General features: G+C 42.8%; 1 protein-coding gene across 1 annotated transcript in view; it reads right to left on the reverse strand.

The window, feature by feature from the left end:
- snap25a (synaptosome associated protein 25a) overlaps positions 1–21,337 on the reverse strand; it is a 38,880-nt gene extending 17,543 nt beyond the window's left edge. The window contains exons 1-2 of the mRNA XM_080790171.1: positions 21,201–21,337; positions 1,862–2,005 (exon numbers count right to left, since the gene is read on the reverse strand). Coding sequence (XP_080646297.1) covers positions 1,862–1,933 — 72 coding nt within the window. The 5' untranslated portion in view covers positions 1,934–2,005; positions 21,201–21,337. The remainder of the gene's footprint in view (positions 1–1,861; positions 2,006–21,200) is intronic.
- Between the last annotated feature and the right edge of the window lie 773 nt (positions 21,338–22,110).

Below are 22,110 nucleotides of genomic sequence, written 5' to 3' on the forward strand. Positions count from 1 at the left end.
GAAATGATTAATTATTCAGATGTATGTTTTTGCTATCAATTCCCTAATTATTGAATATTAATTAAGATCTAAGATATTTGACTTCAAAGTGAACCTCTTTTGACTTGAATTGTTGTCTAACCATAAGCGCTACCATGAAATAATCACATTCTCGTAATAAACCTTTCTGTGTAGGTTAATGAATTGTGCACACTGGATTTTAGCACGTGGCTGAGGGGGGGGAGGGGGTCAAAGGGCAATGGACAGTGGAGGAATTGACAGCCTGAATTATACCTGCTTGCGCATCATGTGGCACACCGAAAATCGCCCAGCTAGTTTACAATGTGTCACAGTGTGACATGTTGTAAGCTTCTAGAAGATCGTCTATATTCTGTGTGCGACACCAGCACACAACTATAAATCGGGCATAAGATGTATAGCACACAGCCTTTAAATCAATAATGTCCTCGGTTCAATCTCTCTTATTCTCCACCTGCTATTCCTCCGCCTCGCCTCTCGTTTCCCTCGTTCCTCTCCCGCCACACTTCTCTCCCGCCTCCTTATCGTCTCATATACTGTACACTGTTATTTCTTGTATCCCCTTGAAGCTGAGTGACCAGCCTTTCACCCCCGCTGACATTGCAGTTGCAGCTCGATGCACTTCCATCCCAGGCGTGCCATTGCTGTGTGACTTGCAGCGATTTCCCTCGCTACGCTTTGTGCACCATGTCTGTTCATCTAAATCAGTATAGCGCACAAAGGAAACTGGTATTGTGATGCCGCCATTTTATGCCTGCCCCATGTTTGCATGGCTGCCAGCGTACCGCGCACGGCCGCTGTGTGTAAGCGTGTGTTTAATATTCTGCTCAGCTGTGTCAAGTGTGAGTCATTTATGTGATTCCAGAGGGTGTGAACTGATCTGCTCCAGGCTAGCAATGAGTCTGTCTGTATATCTGTCTCTCGCTCTTTGTCTCTCTCTCTCTCTCCGGCTATTTGTTTTTCCCTTTAACCCTCTCAGACATGCAGTACATGCACACAGCAAGCATTGTATATTGCAGTACAGTTATATAAGTTCAGATACAGGTAGACTCTCTCCATCTAACACACACGCATGCACGCATGCATCCACACACACGCACACATGCATGGATATACTGTATACTGTATACATGTACACACGAGCACACGTACATGCACACATGCTGGCTAATAGCCATAACTGTTATTCAGAGGCAGCAGCTAATGCAATGATGTTGTATAATGTCCATTGTTATGCAGGCCAGAATTCAAAAGCTGAATGCTCATTGTCCAAATAGGCAAGAACTGGCCTCTTTTTTTGGTGTCGCAGTCCACTCCTCAGCCCTTGGAATTTGGCTTAGTTTATCCTCATATTTTATCAGTGTCACTTTTTGACTGCTTTATTACAATGACGGACAAACATGCATTTGAGGTGTTGAATATGGAGGATGCCACTATCTTTATTTACTGTAGCTGTAGAAAACCATGGTATTAGACATCCTACAAGCTCACAACGTCTCATGATGTTGTGAGCTTGTTTCCACCCGACATTTTCACAGCCCTGTCATTTTGAATATGTAGAATATGTAGCATTCTCTGCGATGAATTAAATGAATGCTGTGTCGCGCAAAAGTAGTGAAAATGGCGTCACTCTCGCATTGCAACTTGTTGTTGCATATAGATGTGCTGCTATCTAGAAAGTGTTAAATCTGTGTGTTTTATGAATATTGAACCGATAAAGTATTGTGTGACTAAATTGTAAGATTGGATCCATTTGATACATCATTTTTTGGTGTGTGCATGACACGCGTGTGTGTGTGTGAAAACACTGTAGTATAGGATCAAGTGAACATGATGTTCTCACCTCATCGGCCAGCTGGTCGGCACGTTGCTGCATATCCGACAGCTCATTGCGCATGTCCGAATCTTCTGCCATGGTTGCTGGATGTGGGGGGTGGAGCTGGTCTCCAACAGGGATGAGAAGATCCTAGTGGGAATCCGGGGAGGACTGCAAAAAAGAACATATTTTTAGCTCACGCTGGCCAAATAATTGAAATTCATGAGGTAATGAATATAGTAATGTGACAATGTCCAGTTTATTGTTTACAAAGGGATGTGTGAAAACCCTGTGTCTGTCAACACCTTGGCATTTGGTTGGAATGGTCTAGGCACATTTAAAATGGAAAAACATTAGCTGGTAATAAAGGAAGACTAACACTAACAGACTAAGATAGGGCTGACATTTTGACTTGAGGGTGCATGAGGGGGTTCACTCAAATGGTTAGAGTTCATCCTCAAGGAAGCATGAATGTGCTTAGTAAATTGCACAGCAATCTGCCCAGGATGTGTGCACTAGGGCACTAGGATGTGTGCACTAGGGCACTAGGATGTGTGCACTAGGGCACTAGGATGTGTGCACTAGGGCACTAGGATGTGTGCCCTAGGGCACTAGGATGTGTGCACGAGGGCACTGTAGCCGTTGAGAGACGAAGCCACGCAGTTACCAGAATCGGCAGTGTTTACTGTTCATGCTCCGGGTAACATACACAGCAAATTGGTTAGCAATCCAACAAGTAGTTTTGAAGATATCTTGTTGGAGAACAATTGTAACAAAACAAACGTATATACAGTATACTGTATAATCAGCAGTGATGCTGGCCCCTGGTGGGAACAATACCCCAACCTTGGCATATTGTACTGTCTGTGCTGCTTAGGATCCGAGTACTTCTTCAGCTGAGTTTTTATGGAACCACAATGACATGCAACAAGGGCCTTGAGCTGTGTTCAACTCCCAATCCCAAAGAGAGAGTCTGATCGTGCCCAGATCAACTTAAGTCATATCATAACTAGTCGGATCTGGCACAGAATAAGCTATATAATTTAAACTGGTGAAGACGTCCTGGAAATGACGTAAAGATCATCCCCATATGGGCTGTGATCTGGCCTAGTCCTGAACGTCACCGGAGGACGTCATCATAACGTCATCATGACGTAATTTGGCTTGCTGGGTGGAGTTTGACCTCTATGGTGGACTTTATTCTACTCACTGCAAAGGTGGCTACAGGAACATGAGACCTGACCTCAAGTAAAAAACTGAGATGGCCCATTTTGGAAGTGCTGTCAACTTGGCTTCTGCTTCTATAATGGAAAGATTAGCAAGCGCAGCAGCACTCGCAGACCTTGTTTGTGTGCGAGTGAATGGGGCGAGAGCAGGCACTTGATGTTTGCAGAGAAATGCCAGTCTCATACGACAAGAGTGACTGGGACTTTGGCGGATTAGTGACAGACATAAACAGTCTGCTGGCCCTGTAGCCACAATCCTCTCCCCTCATAGGCAGCCTTATTAAAGTAGCCATGTGTCACCTGTTTCAATCGAAAACGGGCCCTGCTCCGGCCGCCCGCTGAAGGCATCCAACTGTCATAACTTAGCCACTTTAGTCACAAGCTGTGGTTACTACAATATGCTACATAAAACACTGACACTGGACATCACATCGTAGCGAACCACCAGCCTTAACCTCATGGCTCATGGACAGACGGAATCAGGCCTCAGTGACGTCTGAGTGAGAATACTGATTTGACATGTTACAGAAACTATTCATCGGGTATCACTTGACCTTAGTGACAGAATGTGCTGCCAGCCTGTCTTGTTGATGTTCTGTTCATATCTGTTCTGTAGAGACACAGCAACATACTGTATGCTGGCCACATCCTCATTATGCAAGATATGAGGCCATTTCATTTTACTGCCAAGGAATTATGACCAGCATGTCACGGTTTGAATGGTAAATGCGGTTGTGCATGTATGAAACTGTGTGTGTGTGTGTGTGTGTGTGTGTGTGTGTGTGTGTGTGTGTGTGTGTGTGTGTGTGTGTGTGTGTGTGTGTGTGTGTGTGTGTGTGTGTGTGTGTGTGTGTGTGTGTGTGTGTGTGTGTGTGTGTGTGTGTGTGTGTGTGTGTGTGTGTGTGCGTGTGCACAGACATAATGTGTGATACTAAAATTAAATGCAAAGTCAGTAAGCCGCATGGCCTTGAAGCACTACGGCTGACTTTAAATATTTAAGGCCACATGAGGATTCTGAATTAATTCGGTGAAACGGTGTGAAGGTTGTGGCAGTTGCAATTGAGTCATTAGTTGGAATCAGAAATCAACTTTATTGTCACATCACAGGTTCACAGGGGTGAAGAAGTGTGTGGAATAATCTTTCGTGCAAAAAAGGAATAAAGCATGGCCGTCCAGAGAGGGAGATGGAGAAGGACAAAGCAGGAATGAAACCGGTCTATCTGAGATATGTACATTTATATAACATTATGTAGCAGGTATGTAAATGAGGTTAAATCTAAGGTGCAGGTTAAAAAAGAAAGCAGCAGGTGCTGTAAATGAGGTACTATATAGTTTTGCTAGTGGCGTATCCACATGAGTAAAAACAAAAAAACACACAGGGGGAAAACACATATCATACACAGTCAAAACCTTAATTTGCACACACTGGTATCACTGTAAATAATTCGGTCAAACAAACAAAATCCCTACTATGACATGCTGTTTCTCAGAGATGAAGTATGACGGAACGTACTGTTCTCTTTGTTTCACTGGAATTTAACCACTTCCAACTCTGTCCTGATCGTCTTTATAGGTCAAATGTCCAAAAATAGCAGTTCAAGCTCACAATTCGTCACATTACTACGAGATGTGAGCTTGTAGCTATTTTCGCTATTCATTGTACAACAAAGTAGGGTTTTAAGTGGTGCTATGTTTATGTACAGAACTACAGAATGTATTTTGTCCCTGCAGCCCATATTGAGATATGTCTCTGCTCTCTCTCTCACTGTCTCTCTCCTCTCTCTCTCTCTCCCCGTCTCTCTCTCTCCCATCTTTCCGTGCTCTTTCTCTCTCTCTCTCTCCCGTCTCTCTCTCTCCCATCTTTCCGTGCTCTTTCTCTCTCTTCTCGCCGATCTTTCAGTCCCTATTCCTCTCGCTCCCCTGCATCATTTCAAATCGGCACAGACATGAAGGGTTATATAAATCTTCCAGAGAACAGTCCAAACTAATTTCAAAATGAGTTACTAAAGCAAGACAAAGCCCACCCCCGTCCAATTACATAACCAAATACAGGCAATTAATGTTTAACACACATTGACTGCTTTTTTTCTTCTTTCAAACATCTCATTTACATTTTAAGCATTTGCATCTTAGCTACTCTAAAGACTGATTAAAATCCTCCAGTTTAAGCTCTTAGAGTTCATTGCCGGGTTATTCAACACGTGTCGCACACACACACACACACACACACACACACGCACACACAGAGAGAAAATGAAGAATGAAAACGTGGATGGGACAAAAATTAAGACTTACATAAATTAATCAAGTGAACGTTTTAGCAGATTTCATGATTCTTTCATATCTTGATGGGGTTAGGGTTGAAATTAATTTGGAATTTGGTTTAGAGTTAGTTAGTGGAGACATTATTTATTGGTGAAACATTATGCACCATTGTACAATACATGTATGTTCAATATTCATATATATTATGTGAGATTCATTCAACAGTGTCTCAGGTAGAACGGTTACAATGACGATTCTGCCATTGTAGAAACAAATTGCAGATTTTCTGTTGGTAGGATCCACCCCAAAGGGCAGGTTGAAATTTGCTTTTGTGTTGGGCTCAGGCTAGCAAGCAGACAACACCCACTGAGAGCTGGCAGGGCCCTTTGCGGAAATGTTTAGCCTGCTACAAGTCTGGCCAACAAAACAAAACAAAAAAACTGTACACTGTACAGATTTCTGGAGGTAAATCAAAATTCCTCGATTCTGTCCTGTTCTTGGAGACTTGACTGTTTGGCCAAATCCAACGAAAATGTTTTGAAAAAGTGTTGCACAATAGTGTCACAAACATTTTTCCAAAAATAGACGAACTACAGTACTGTACAAGCTCACAACGTATCGTGAACCATAGTGAGCCTGCAGACTGGCATCGTTTTACAATTTTGGATGTTATAAATAGAATCAAGATTATTTTGTATGATTAAATTGCTTCGTTAAATTAACTGCTGCAATTTGCTAATTGCTAATATTCAATGGACAATGACATTGGTTATCATAATGTTTGAATATTTACTGACATACTGTATGGTTGACTTCAACCCACAGCAAATTACCATAATATAATTAAGACGTGTCCAAGTGCCTACGACTCTACCAGAAGCAAACCTGACACATGTAAGCCAAATACTTAACCACTTTCCACCATGCCTTTCCTATTTAGCACATTACCACTAATATAATATCACAGTTTCCGATTCTGAAATATTGTCTCAAGATTGGCTTGTGTTTACTGTCATCCATGGGATACTCGGCTTTAAGGATAATGTACATTATGTCCATGAGAATGAGAGGTAGTCTGCACTGACACCATGTTGCATTGTAAAACAGGTCAGACAGAATGAATGTTTGTTTGCTTCTGACATCTGTCTCACAGCTGTCTTCCTGCGGCCCTGTTAGAATCATGCACGATTATGCGCCAGCTTACGCACGCACGCGCGCACACATACACACATTTCCGTTCTTTATTTGACTCCACAAATTACAATACATTTTACAAGGAAACAAATATGACTGGGTTGACAGTTCAAGTTCACTTAAGGATACACATGGCTCCTCCTCCACACAGACTGCCTATAACAGCTGAAACAGAACAGTATTTGGCAAGTTGTTTGGCTTGCTCTTTGTCATGCCAGCTATTCTTAGGCCACTCATTGTCAGTTTATGCACATGGCCCAGGCTTCCGAATATCAGTATGGCAAATCTACAGCGATACCCCAGGTTTGTTATACTTCCAAGTATTGGTTGGTACTAGAATGTTTATCTTGGAATGCCTGGTCCATGTACAAATCAAAGACACAGCCCACCTCCAGAATCAGGACCTCCTTCTGACTGGTGTCAACATCAGGTGTATTTGGGATGTTAGCAAAGACATCACATGCACAGCTAAACCAATCTGGTAACACTCTTGAATGTTTATACATTGCTGCACTAGATGGCACATAGTACGCACGCACTCCTGTATTTACTGTATATCACCATATCATCAGCCTACTTTACAATACAGCAGGGGACGGAATCCATTGTGACAGACATATATCTGCATGAGTAGCACAGACCTGAAACCAAGTAGTATCGGAGATGCTCAGAGGACACACACACTCACTCACACACACACACACACACACACAGACACACACACACACACACACACACACACACACACACACACACACGCATAAAGATCCACGCTTTCTTTATTGCATCCATTCCGTGCCAAGGACCACTGGAGAATGAGGTTTGTAGAGCGGCCTCTTGACTTAATTTATAGCGCTAGAAAACATGTTGTAAACCCTAGTTTATAGCTTACATGGCAGTTATTACAGCTTCCAATGCAATTAACAGGAGAAAGAGCCAACAAGGCACACTCAGGAGGTGAATTTGGAGGAGCACGTTTGGCCTTATAAGGTGAAAGATTAGGTGAAAGATCAGTTAATAGTATTGCCACATGGAATTTCAATCTGTGCACATTAGTTCTACGCTATCCATCCGCCCATCTTCCCGTAATGAATCGAATCAGCCTCCTTCTATCTATCCTCCAGCCCGTTCACCCATCCATCCATCCATCCAGCCATGCATCCATCCATCCATCCATCAGTCCTTCCAGTGCCTCCAGAGTCCTATGACAGATCAATCTCCAGCAGCACAGTAAAACATTTCGTCTCTGCCGGGAGGAAACCTTGTATGTTCAAAGCTGTTACTTTTCCAGAAATTGGGGGCAATTAAGCTCTTTTCGTATTATTTTTCATGCGTTCGTTATTTATAATAACCCATCAACATCATCGGGTCTCCCGCTCGATGACAGGGGCGGCCACATGCGTATAGAGAGCCAGTCAGATTCACCAATCTTCTCCACTTGGGTCGGTCCGGTGCTATAGGGCTCGGCTTCGGCCAGCGACAGGCCCTTTTGGTGATAGGTCCGTGGTGATGGCATCAATCAAACGAGTTCTGGGGTGCACCGCGGGAGCTTGTCCAGCCCCACAGATTTATAAAACTGACAGACGCACTTTAAATTTCAATTCACAGAATTTGAGCTAACATAGCCGCTCTACGAGCTAGCAACACGGATGCGACGCATTGTTGAGCTTCTAGATTGGCTATATTCATTACTTTTGTCACACAACACTGTCACACAACAAAGTCGTGCATTCATTTGTGAAATAACAAAAATTGAAATATGGAGATAAAAGGTTTCTGCCTGACAGCAACGATATGGACACATTTCTCATTTCCATTCGCCTCTCATTCCCCTGAAGGCTGGCATTCAGTATATCATGCTACATATCACTCTATTTTTTCATCCTTTCTTTCCCTCTCTCTCCCTCTTTCTTGGCCATCCATCCAGCCATCTTTCCATATCTATACATATCCATCCATCCATCCATGCATGGAGGGTTGGATTGGGTTTTATTTGCTTTGGGGGATCCACGCCTCTACCTTTGACATCCCCCCTCTGGCCATTCATTTTTATTGCCAGGGGGAATATGTTTCATCCCTGCTTTTTTATGTATGAAGATTGTGTATATAGTATGGTTATGAAAATGTTTACACATCCATCCATCCATCCATCCATCCCCATCTGACACACATACTCTCACAGGGAGAACAACCAGCAAACAAATGACAAAATGAGATCAGTGATGAGACTTTGATGCAGTGAAGTTGTAAATTGATCATGTTTTGGCTGCCTTAGACGTTAGCTTCTCTATACGCTATTGTATAATGTCAGAACCATGCTTCAAGTACAGTACATTCTGTCTGGGGAAATGCCGATCCCAGTTTATATTGCACACAGAACGGCAGTGAGAGTATAGTCCTGGGAACCTGATTGTTCCTGTTTCCATCCCTGGCTCCTCCTGGCATTGTGTTGATTATTCCTTATAAGCAAGATACTGAACCTTTCATTTCTATTTTGTTGGATGTTCAGGAGTTCCCCCCCAGTGTATGCTGTCAAAAGCTTTTTGGAAGACAGTGAAGGTGATCACTGAATGAATTAATGAGTTTATTTCGAACATTATTTGAAATCGAATACATTGAAACACTGAAACAAATAAGAAAATACTCTAACAATGTCACTGATTCATCGTTGACTAGCGTAGTTTTGCTCCCTGGCACCTTCCAGTATCCTCCCCAGAGCCACTATACCCAAATTGTGCTCTCAGGGCGAAAGCTATTCTGTGAGTTTCTCAGTAGAGGGTCTAAGACGGGTTAATTTGTTAATGTTGTCTGCCTGGGTGAGGTCTCCTGACTTTGGTACCGGGACAATGATCACTCTACACCACAGCTCGGGTAGCTCGTCAGATGTGTATGTATGATCAGATGATCAGACCTGAGGTGACGACACTGGAACCAGCAACACAAGTTACTTACAACCCCACCATTTTTAACGACACATATTTTATACCGCAATTTATTTTCTAAAATGCTGAAAATAGCCAATTTCAATTTATGTAAAGTTTCAGAATATGATTCTGGGTTCTGGGGAAGTAGCCGATCTAAGAGGTCACAAACCAGAGTGCTAAGAAAACCATCAAGTGCTACAAATTAACAACTGTAGGACAGCAGGCGAACACCAAACTTAGAATCTACAGCAAATAACATCCTATCTAATACCATACTCACTCGGCATCTGGGAACACCCAGTGCGCCCCCTCCATTTCAGTAGATTCCCTCTGACACACTGACCGCCCACGCTAACCACCACCACTCACAAATGCACATTGCACGCACGCGCGCACACACACACACACACACACGCACACGCACGCACGCACGCACACACACACCAGCAGGAACCCCAGTGAGGCAGGATAATAATGTAACAACACAAATCAACACATGGCTGCCAGCTCCAACGGTGTGAGTGTCTCTCCCTCAGCAGAAGAGCTAACATTAACTGCATCCCAGTGGTCCAGAATGCAATGTATTATTGACCGTGAGATGCTGTGAACTCCATCACTTATTCATCTGGCTTCACTGTAACCACCCCATGCATGACTGACTGTATGACATGTACGTGGACAACCAGAGGATCATACTGTAAGTGTGGTTGCAACCTGTCTACTTCAAATCTATAGTCAAAACAGTTAACCTGAACCGTATTTCTGGTGACCTTTTTGTCGCATTCCTCTCCTCATCCACAGGGGCTATTCAGCAGGGCAATGAAAGGGAATGGTGATGTATCCCTGATCTCTCTCTCTCTCTCTCTCTCTCTCTCTCTCTCTCTCTCTCTCCATGTACTGTACACTTGTATCCCCTGACCCAAGTTAAAGATTAATCCCTTTAATTATGGATGACCCGATCACATTATTTGCTCCCGATCCGATTCCGATCATTTAGATGTACTGTATCTGCCTGTACCGATCCTGATATTTATATATTTTTATAGAACAATTATGCCATATCACAATAGTACAATATCCAAAATCACAGACAATATCCAGTCTAATCTCATGATATGGATAGAATATTGATACACTGTACAAGAATGTCCTTGGTGTACCTATTTTAGGCATATAATTATAGGTAAACCTTTAAAAAAAAAAGTGTTACATTACCTATCTTGTGTCACATACCTACCTATCAACATGACATGACCTACAGAACAGTATGACACACACACTTAACTATAACCACACACCATGTCCACCCACACACTCTGTAAGCCGGACCTGGACACATGGAAATGGATTGTTTCTGGACCAAGCATCTAGACACAACAACGCTTATACTGTAGGTGTTGCATTGTAGGTGTTGAAGTACTTGGCAGCAACTACAGCTATACTGCTGCCATGTAGTCCATGAAAAATGTACTGTCCTTATTGGCCCTTCAGTGATGCTTACAAAACTCGGTCCTGACCGCATCACTGTCATGCCAATAATGATGGTGATGCACATCTTGTAATATTGCTTTAATGAATAGTTTAACCCCATGTGGAAAAATGCCAAACAAAATATCTTTGTACGTGAACAAGATAAAGTCAATGACAAAAGGCCAGCAAAGGGGAGATACTCTACAGCTCCAGCATTAATATTCTGCTGCACCAGTGGTATAAAAGACCAAACCTGCAAGTGTGGGTCAACATTCAGCTCAGTGCCCTTGTGGTTAGAGTGTCAGGGTCGGGGTTCAATCCCTGGCCGAGTCATACCAAAGATTATAAAAGTGCTACATACTCAGCATCATGGCCATGGGTTGGATTGAGGGTTAATCTCTGTGACATACTAGTGTCATGTCCAGTACATCAAGCTGCCTCATGCTACCATATGGTTTGCTACTTATTCAGCTTTGATAATGTTGTAGAAATCACTATGCTCTCAATGTCAATATAGAAACATGCCATTATTATTATCATTATAAAAAAATAATGTACTTGTCACTTGTAAGATGAACTAATAACGACTTTCTCCTCAAAGTCTATAAATTAGACTATTTAAGTTTGACCATTCATATTTTTCTAAAGGGGTGGCATTACAAAACTCTGGGTGTTACAAAAACACAGTATATAAACAAGCGCTTTTGTGTCTCAGCATTCATCTGTTTCTGGAGTAGCAGAGAACTGCTATCTCTTGCTGAAAAGTATCTTGGGGAATCTATCTTAGGGAATTTGGCGAGGATACAGAACAGCGTTCAAATTGTTGAGTGGATCGTTTAAAGCTATATGGGTCAGCCAGCCCATAGCATGTTTGTTGTACATACAATTTTCCTAGATCTGCTGAGCATGTGGATCATGGTACATGATACATGGTTAACGGCTCCCATTTGTTACTGATAGCAGTTTCTGAACTGCATGCTGAGCCGACTCAAAGGCACAAGGGTCAGGGGCCCCTATCATTGCCTCTGCCAGGCCGGAAGGCCTGGGCGTGCATGGAGATTATTAGTTTTTGCCCATTTGTGTGTGGCTGTGTGTGCGCTGCTAATCGCAGATTCTTGTGTGCCATACCAGGCTGCATGCTTTACAAGTTTACATGTTGGCCTATAACTGTTGAACTGCACGTCATGCAACAAAAAAAATGCCAATATGACTTAATTACTCCTGTAAATGCTGATGGCCAACCAGAGAAACTGAAGTCCACCTTAAGGAAAAGCCTGAACATTTACTGATGAACCTCCCCCGCCCCCTTCCCACCCACACATCTGGACTATTAAACATCTGGGGCAAAAGGATCTTTGCTGCAGATGTGGGCACTCCCCTCCATGATCAAGCATGATAGCTTGGGGGAACATAATCTATATATGTTTTATGTGGTATCTGCATCTGCCACCTGTCAGTGTGTTTATTTGGTCATGTTTGTATCCTGTCCATGTAAAAAGCCAATAGGCTTTCTTGAATAAATTACTTACTTCTCTGTGCTTGTCCATACAAAGTATTCAATCAATCAATCAATAAAAAAGCAGACAAGACAAAACAACAAAGCCCAGAAGAGAGCGTTTAGCCCTCACATTTGGACCCCCATAATCCCCACCATAATGCAGTATAACAAGGCAGGCTGAGCTAAACATGGACCCTGCCAACGCCCTTCATCCTCTCACTGCCCGTCACCTCTGTGTAGGGGGTGTTCTGGCTATAGTACATTGGCCCGACCCTTGGGAGTGACCCAGGGACACATTTATTAACGGTGCAACTATTATAGCCGACACTCTTGCCGCTGAGAGGTTACAAGGATATGAGGAGTGACAAGCAACACACGACAATATGAGCCACTCAGGGGGAGATGCTGGGGGGGGGGTGGATGGGGTGAGATGATGAGAGCACTGGGATGGATGGTGGGGACAACGCAGCAGAGAACATGGCCAGCATCCAACCGGGTGATTTCCAGTAAGAGCTCTACAGCCTGTGTTTTGAATTCTGCACAACCTTTCCGTTTTTTTGAGGGACAACAGATTCTGGAGCTCTCTGGAAAAACAAACAAACGAAACAAAGAAAACAAAAGGATGGAAATCCCAGGCAGGAGACATTGGAGTGGAGGACCCCCTTGAGCGTGTACTCTTTCTGATGTTGCAGAGACTATCTGCGCTAATAGGCCGTCAAGCTGTTAATGTCCTAATCATTATTGATGTGTTTCATCTTTATCCCTTTGGTCACAGACTCACAGCCCTGTCAGCATGGGCTATATTTGTACAATGCTTTTTTCATTACTGTGCTACCAAGAAGCACCTTTGCCTTCTGATATTCTATTTCTGTCATTTCACTGTCATTTAATTGATTAACAACAAGAAAAAAACAAAACAATGTTCTCTGTTTCATTTGTGAACTCGAGCCTCAGAAGCCTGCAGGCCACTTATTGTCACATTAGAGGTTGTTAAATATACTGTAAGTCATAAAAAAGAGACGTTAAAAAAGTAATTAGGTGGACCGTAGAGCCAAGAAATACTTTCTGGCTGAATCTGTAGTCACTCGTAAAAAATATCAAATTTCCATTATAACCTCTATATATCTATTCTTGTATATGCCCCCTTATAGAACTGTCAAACAAAACATGCTATAAACTGTTGTGGATATCTGATCGGAGTAATTAATTAGCAATGAATGGGTAGTCAAATAATAATAGTAATAGTGTGATAATTAAATATGCCTAACTCCTAACAAGAAATACTGTTACCACAAATAACTGTGTGGTGCTCTTTTTTTAATACATCCATATTAATAATATTACATTCATTCAGCTTTTCACCCAATTTCCTTTTATTTATTTTTATTTTTATTCAATTCACCCAATTTCAACAGAATTGAGCAACATGAGTTAAAATGTGTCCTCCTTAAATGAAGGATTCATCCCACACATTTGGGATAAGGAATATGTTTGATGTCAAAATACGGAGGTACTGTCTGTAAGTGGAGCTTGTTTGTTACCTACAGCTGCGTCTAATTGACTACACACTCCCATGTGGCTCAAAGGAGCACCATTTCGAACATGGCTTCAATAGAAGTTCATACCAAGAACACATGAGATTCAAGCCAAACCTTTCAGGCAGAAACATGCATACAGTAGTGTACAGAATCATTAGTATATATTTGTTCTGTGTTAACATTATAGAACCGTTTTACTCGAGGGTGTGTACACATGTGTACTGTATGGGTATGTGTGTGCTGTATACAGTAGCCTATTATGCAAATTATCTGTGGCAAAGGGGACCAGTGTACAACATGCAGAGATTAGGCGACACAGTACTCTGGGATTTGCCTGCAGGCTAGTATACCTTCATAGTTCTTTTTTTTTTTAATAACGAGGTCAATACATCAACAACAGATCTTATGTGTTCATAACAGAGGTATCCTGGTATACAGAGTATATTTTTTATATCAAAGCTATAGATATGTCCAGTAGGTACTACTTAGGACCTTTATCAGACTTTTATAATAAATAAGTCATTATACTGTATATTATTGTATGCTTTGCTCACACAGGATTATGGTAATATAAAGTCTTTAGCACATCAAAAAGCTTTACACAAAATTCCCACAAAACAAGAGTATAAACATTAAACAGTATGATCTGTGGCATCTGTATCGCATACCAATCAATATACTAACACATATCAGATTCATAATTTATATTAAAGCTTAAAGTTGCAAGCAATTTTCTGAATTTTCAGTTAACACTCACACACATGGAAGGTGTACTCTGTGGGCCGGCCGTTATGACTTCAAATCAATATCACATAATTTTAAACTTTTGCCTTGCTCGGTTACAATTAATAAATGTTTTTTTTAAAGCTCACAACACATTGTGACGTGTTGAGCTTGTACAGTACATATTTCTGCTACTTTTGTATGCCACCAATGTATATAGCCACTGTTGTAGTCTATACTGTTAGAGGTTTACTGTATGTAAAAGCACAATGGAGGGCTATCCTGCATCCCACATCCTGTACCACTGCACTGCAGCACCATAAATTACCCAACCCAACCAGCAACATGGTTCAACAACATTATCGCCACAAATTCCACACACTCAGCTTCACGAAAAACTGGTGGTGGAATGCTTACTCAAGTACTGTACGTTTCAATACATTATCCCATTCTGAACGGGAACCCATTTTGGTGTCGGCATCATGTCATGCTTTAGCTATTGAAAAACAGCAGATCTACAAGCTCGTAGCGCGCCACCGAGTGGCGCGCTACGAGCTTGTAGATCTGCTATTTTTTGAAAAATCGAAGAACGACTGACATTTTTTAGAATCTGATCTCAGGTCAGAATGGGTTAATCAGACCAGTGTGTGTCCCAGTGGAAACCTCGCATGAATCTGATCTCAGGTCAGAATGGGTTATAGGATTGTACTTTTTACTCCGCTGCAATTATTTGAACATATATACCCGCTATATGCCGTGCCTTACCCGCATACACTGTAGCGGGTTTAGAACCTTCCATTATCCTGAGTTGGAGCTGCCTTGACGCACAACAGCAGAACATGATAGTAATTTTACTATGATCAGCAGAGTGTCAATTCCTTGTGTCCTTTGTGTTTATATAATTGTCTATTCGAACAGCGAAGCACGATTCCATTCCCCATAGTCAGTAACACATGATATTTGTTTCAACCAAATGCGGTTTCATTGAAAGGCAATTAAAGACTATAGCACAAAGTCCCTGCTTTTAATGCGAGTGAGACTGTGTTGGTCCCAGAGAGGAATCGTGGATGATTTCTTTTTGAAAATGAAAACATTTAGTATATTTTGTTGCCAATATTTTAAGACTTTTATTGTAATCTCATTTCATTCTACAGTGTGGTGCTGCTACTGTCACTTAAGCAACACATCTTTGTACTTCGTATACCCCTGGCTGGCATAGTGCAGAGGGCAGAGTTGCACCTGAGCCCACAGCACAACAATGGCACGTAATGGAGGATGTAGACATATACATTCCTGTTGACTCGAGCAGATGAATCTCTTGCTTTATGTTTCACTGAAGCAGGGATAATATGCCTTCACTCTGGTCTGTTAGTACATGCTTTTATCCTGACCATGAAAGCTTTGGCCGACCCAGGGAAGGTCTTACGGTATGTTCTGCATTCAATATGCTCGTCTCCAGCAATAATGTGGTGAAAATGATACGATTGGTGGTGTGGTTCGGTGTGAAATTGTATCAGGCCCCCCGAATATACTTCGGGAGGACAGTGCCTGGGTTGCATGTGCGTGCATTATTGTACACTACAAATTAACATAAACACTGAATTGATGTTGTGCAAGCAGCCAACATTCATTTACAGTTATAGTTTTATTTTTATTGAAGTTTCACAGAGGTCCCCAAATGGCATTGGGAATAAGTACCATAACTAAAATATTTGTCCTGGTTGAGCCAAACTTTTCAATATCAGCTTCCATTCCTTTTGTGTGTTTCTAGCAGGCAGAGAAACCCACACTCATAAGTGCAGAAAGAGGGCTTCATTTGATCATTACTAAGTGAACAGTTTTTCGTTTAACTCCACCTACATATCCTTTTTTTCTCTCGGCATATTATTTTACATTTCAATCTTCTCTTACCGGTATTCTCTTTCCCTCTCTCTTGCTTCGCTCTAATCACTTTCACCTTCCCTCCTTCTCTCTATAAATTTCTCTCATTAATCAAAAAGACAGAGCCGTCTAGCCGTGTGTGTGTGTGTGTGTGTGTGTGTGTGTGTGCGAGGAAGGGAGAGAGGAAGGGCGGCAGAAAGACAAGACCGTGTCAGACAGCGCAGTTAATGGCTTGCAGACATACGTCTCTTTCAGTATGGTTTCAAATGTTTGAGCTAATGGAGGAATGCTTGATTTCGACTTCCGTTAAAAAAAACCCCATCAAAAAGTATCACTTGTGAGATAAAATTAGAACTCCATAGAGCACCACTGCTTTATGGAGTCAGTTGTAGTAAGATAGAACGGTCGTTTGAGAGAAAACAAACGAGACTAAATTTAGATATAAATCAATGTATGTGTGTTTGGCGTTGTCTCCCCCAGCATCTCTACAGCCATTATGATTTTTGGTCCTGAAAGATGAACATTTACTTTAGCTTTAAGAATAAAAAAAAATACTTGCCTTGATTCTTTGTACTCTGTTCATGCTAACAAATATTGCAATATTATGATACTAAAAAGATTTCTCCCATCATACCTGTAATCAACCTGGTTTGTTCTGAATGTTACATTTACACTTTAGCATTTCTCAAGGGAGCCAGTCAATATTGACTCTTCCTCCTCTTTCTACAACAGCCTCCGAGGTAGCCATTTTGTATGACTATGTATTTGTTTACAGTGATGGGTGCCCCCCTGGGGGCTGACTGAACACTAAACAAATACACTCTGCTTCACTCTGACTTTCCACTTCCATGAAGATAAATCGCTGGTAAAGACACTGCCTATACTATACCGTGCAGCGTTGTTGAAAAGGGACTCAGTGTGTCTCACAGACAGGATATACACAATTACAAATCCTCAAGTCGTACGGTATGCCCATTCATGCTTTGCCTTTTTAGCCTACATAGTCTTCAACACGTTCAGGGAGCCTACTGAAGATTTACAACCCTTTCGCCAACCCGAAGGCGGGGTTGGCGAAAGGGCCTTTCTGTGTGGAGTTTGCATGTTCTCCCCGTGTCCCCTAGGGTAGGTAGTAGGTACCCTCACAAAAAACATGCAGTAATCCTGGTCACTAAACTGCCTCCCCCTGGCCAGCCGGGGCGCCTGATGGAGGGGAAAGGAACTGGTTGGAATAACGTGTTCCTTCCACGCGCTACGTCCAACCAAACCAGGGAAACTCCCCCTTGTCAGGTGTAAAGGAGCAACTTGGATACTCAGGCATGAAGGAAGCATGAGTTGAAGTCCGTTGCTCTGCCCTTGTCCCCCATATATGGGGACTAGGTTGGTGGAGGGTGTGTAGAGCCCAGGATCACATTAGATGATTGACACAGGGGTGAAAAATGGGTTACAAAATCGTGGGATAAAAAATATATTTTTAAAATAAATGTAATTTTCATTGAGTCTGTTTGCAATAGCTTTTTAACGACTGCAACGTGTCCTCCGTAATTGTGAGTGCAGACTGTCAGCCTGAAATAAACTAACACACGATATTTGAATCCTTTCCAGGTCTGGAACAAATGGATCACATGAGAGATTTGGAATACAATGAAAGTAAAGACTCTGAAAACGGAAGAATAGCCCCATTGTGCTATATCTCCAAGAACCAGATATAATCCCTTGTTCATAATACCAGACAGAATAGCCATGTCTGAATCACGTCTGGATGGTCTGTGAACCAAGAATATACAGTATAGGCGTCATGGCTCAGAGAGAGAGAGGGAGAGTGGGAGAGAGAGATACAAAGACAGAATGAGAGCCAGTTAGAGATAAAGAGAGAAAACGAGAGAGAGAGAGAGAGAGATACGGATACGGATACAGAGATGACAGCACCACGGGATAATTCAACATAACAATATCTCATTAATGACATGTCATCTCCTTGTCTGCCCTGACTTACTTCCATAATGTGACAGGAACAGAAAAACACCCTGATCAAATCAGTTCAGGACAGTTCTGCAGCAACATCCTCACTTTTTATTGAATTCTATAGTGTCCATTTTCTCACTCTGTTAATTTAAGTTTAAATTACTGTGAGCTAAATGCAATCTTCCGTGTGAACTATGTATGATCGAGTAGTAGTTATTCTTCTACCTGACTTGGTGACCTAACGGCTATAGTAAAAGTATGCCACAGTAAGACATTGATCCTGTTTGCCTCAGCACGACAAAACACGAGTACCTATATGCCTACACCAAAATGCCCACTGTACAGCCAGCCATCCAACCAGCCAGCCATCCAACCAGTCAGCCAGCCATCCAACCAGTCAGCCAGCCATCCAACCAGCCAACCAGCCATCCAACCAGTCAGCCAGCCATCCAGCCAGTCAGCCAGCCATCTAGCCAGTCAGTCAGCCAGCCATCCAGCCAGTCAGGTTCAAAACCATTGATCTCCAGAGTGTTTGCATCATTTCAAAGCAGGACAATGTACAGACGTAAAACCGCCCGAATGAAAAGAATGACGGTCAAGCTGTTGCCGAGAAACAATCAACGGAGGGTGATGGTATCGTGAGTCACGGCGTATCCAGAGAACAGCCCCTTCACAGCCGCCCACATGCGCCCCCACCCCCCTCCTTTAGAGAACAGCCCCTTCACAGCCTCCCACATGCGCCGCCACCCCCCTCCTTTTCTGCAGTCACAACTGTGGAATATAAAGGCGATATTGGTCGTGGCAGCCGAAGTGTGCGTGTGACTGTCTGCTCTCCCCGTCGGGGGGAGGAGGGGGTGTTGGGGGACTGAGTCAGAGCTCCAAACATATAGACCACATAGTTCATCCCATATGCCTGTCCTTATTAATATGTATGCTGCCAATAGATTCCAAGATCTATATACGCTTTTATTACCAGAAGCCCCAACATACACATTCTGGAGGGATCATTAGCAAATCTACAAGCTCACAACGCTGTGAAGCATTGTGAGCTTATAGATCTCCTATTGGCAAAGACATTTTGTAGAGGGGAAAAACTGTACAAGTACAGTACACCATTAACTCAGTTGAGTTTTAGTAAAAACAATGTAGGGTTTAAGTGCACTTAAACCATGTAACCATGTTTACTAATGTTATGTGGCCTACAAGAAAGCACCCACATTCAGCCAACATTTACCAAGAGAGGCTATATCTCACTCTGCGATGAACAGGTGGACAGGACAGCATTTCAATGGATGGAGTCGGCCTGGTGGTGATGGCCGTGCCCGTGCGTGCGTGTTGCCACTTGCCAGGAGGCAGGGCTCACTGCTGGAAACGAGCTGCGTATAGCATGCATGCACGATGAGATTGATGGGGTGCTGGAGGTGTCATAGTGCGGGTTTCACCGACGTCCACCCCCGCAGCCGCTCTCCTCCCTCCTCCGCTTTTCCAATTATTAAGCCCCCGCCCATCGCCTTGTTATCAGTCACGCACCCAGCCCACTGGGAAAGACTCATTTTCTATCGTCGCCTCGTCATGGAAAAGTCCTTTCAGTGACGAGGACGCTGCCGATTGTGATGCAAAACTAAACTGCGTACAAAGGAAAGAGACGGGATACAAGCCTGATCGAGCTAATAACATAATAAAAGAAGGAACATATGCACCTCGACCCCTGTTTACCCTCCTGTCTTCGTCTCAGTCGGGCGCTATTATAATAGGATGACATTCCCTCCATCAAGCCAGCAGCACCTGTGGCCGTCACATCCATTATAATGGTGATGTATGAGGATCTCTCCGCTTCGTTTCCAATACAAATCACGTAGCCGCGCGGTATAGCGGGGACGCTCTTGCTTTCCTGGCTGGCCCGACTTGAAACTAAAGCTATATAGATTTATCATCATTCACCATTCTGCTGTGCCATCAGCAGTATATGGCCCCTCTCAGCTTTGGAGCATACACCGTTACAGGTTCTCTCCTCAATCACCAATTAAGCATTAGACGCGAGAGCTATAAAACACAGCCCCGCGGCTGGGTGCTATAGGATAAAAATGCATCATTACTTTTCCCTCGGGCTTAAATGATGGAGAATCCCTATGACCTTTTCAACGCTATAGTTTCCCCTCACGAGTGAATGAACAGAATACTATACTAACATGAACTCAACACGGGAACCCTTTCGCTTTCCAGTGCGCTTTCTACACATTCAGGAAAGGATCGAGGTATAAAAAGCTTGGAGACTGGCGCTGTCCGAGGTTCTGGAAGGCGGAAAACGCCCCACACCTGATAATGCATTAGTCTATTATTGCACACATAATTTATCACACCGCTGGAGTCATGCTTTCACAATAAGGCGTGCCTGTTCTGTTCTGTTCTCTCTGTCATTCTACCCTGCCTCTTTCCATCAACGGTCCCCCGTGGTGCTAAATAACAGCTGTATTTCCAATTATCAAATGCAGATTGAACGGTAATTAAGGTTCAAATTGAATGGACGCTGGCATAACCGGAGTATAAAAACAGACAAAGGCGGTATCCAAAGAAAATTATTCTCAAATGTTTATAGTCCATGCTTGTTTTCCAAAAGAATATCCGGGATATACAGAAATAATATAAAACAGGTGGGTAGGCTAAATGCCTTATTTGGTCTCCTACCTGTATCCCTTGCCGTTGCCTCAGTCAGTAGTGAGGAAAGATGTCTGCGTAATTCAACAACTAACCGATTTCACCTCCTCTCTGTGTGTGACTGGATGGTTGCAAATTGCAAAGGCACTGCGCGTGGCTGATGTACCTCCTCAATTCCTCTTCAATGGGAAAGCAGTGTAGTCAAAGATGGCGGATGCTTTTGACGTCAGCAGCTTTTAATAGATATCTGTCAAAAGAGAGGGACAGGGTGGGGGGGACAGAGAGGGGGGGGTTAATTGAGAGGGGGGGTTGAGAGAGAGAGAGAGGGAGAGAGAGAGAGAGAGGAGGGGGGGAGGGGGGAGAGAGAGACTTCTGTATGCCTTTGTAATGTGCCAGCTGAGCATGGGAAAGGCATCACAAAAAACATGTGCTATTTTTAGATGTATGTTTATTTTTGACATGTCATGCTTTCTGTGTCAATATTGTAGCCAGCCTAAGCCAGGGGTCATGCTGGTTTGTGGTGGACATTTGGTTATTTTTGTACAGTACACTCAGAGTTAAGGGGGTCCTTCACTGTCCATGTGAGAACCATGCACTATTGGACTCATGCTACAGTGTCAAAGTAATTAAGTAAAGCATGAGAAATTCAAAGAGCAAACATATACTGTAGCAGGTGCTGGCTCCAAAGGAAGAAGATGGAACAAAGGAGATGCAGCCAATATACATTTCACTTTCACAGGACAGTGTGAGGATCTCATTTGTTCCTTCTTGATTGAGTGAGAGCTTTCTCAACTCTGTCCATATGCCCATATGAACAGTTGGCCATTATTTATTCGGCATTTGAGCCACGGACCACCATTTGATGACATTTAGCCTCTCAGACCCAAAACTAAAGAATGTTTTGTCATTGTTGGATAAGATTCTGTCCACAATTCCATGC

The sequence above is a fragment of the Protomyctophum bolini genome, assembly GCF_963924005.1.
Source record: "Protomyctophum bolini genome assembly, chromosome: 19".
In the NCBI taxonomy this organism is placed as follows: Eukaryota; Metazoa; Chordata; class Actinopteri; order Myctophiformes; family Myctophidae; genus Protomyctophum; species Protomyctophum bolini.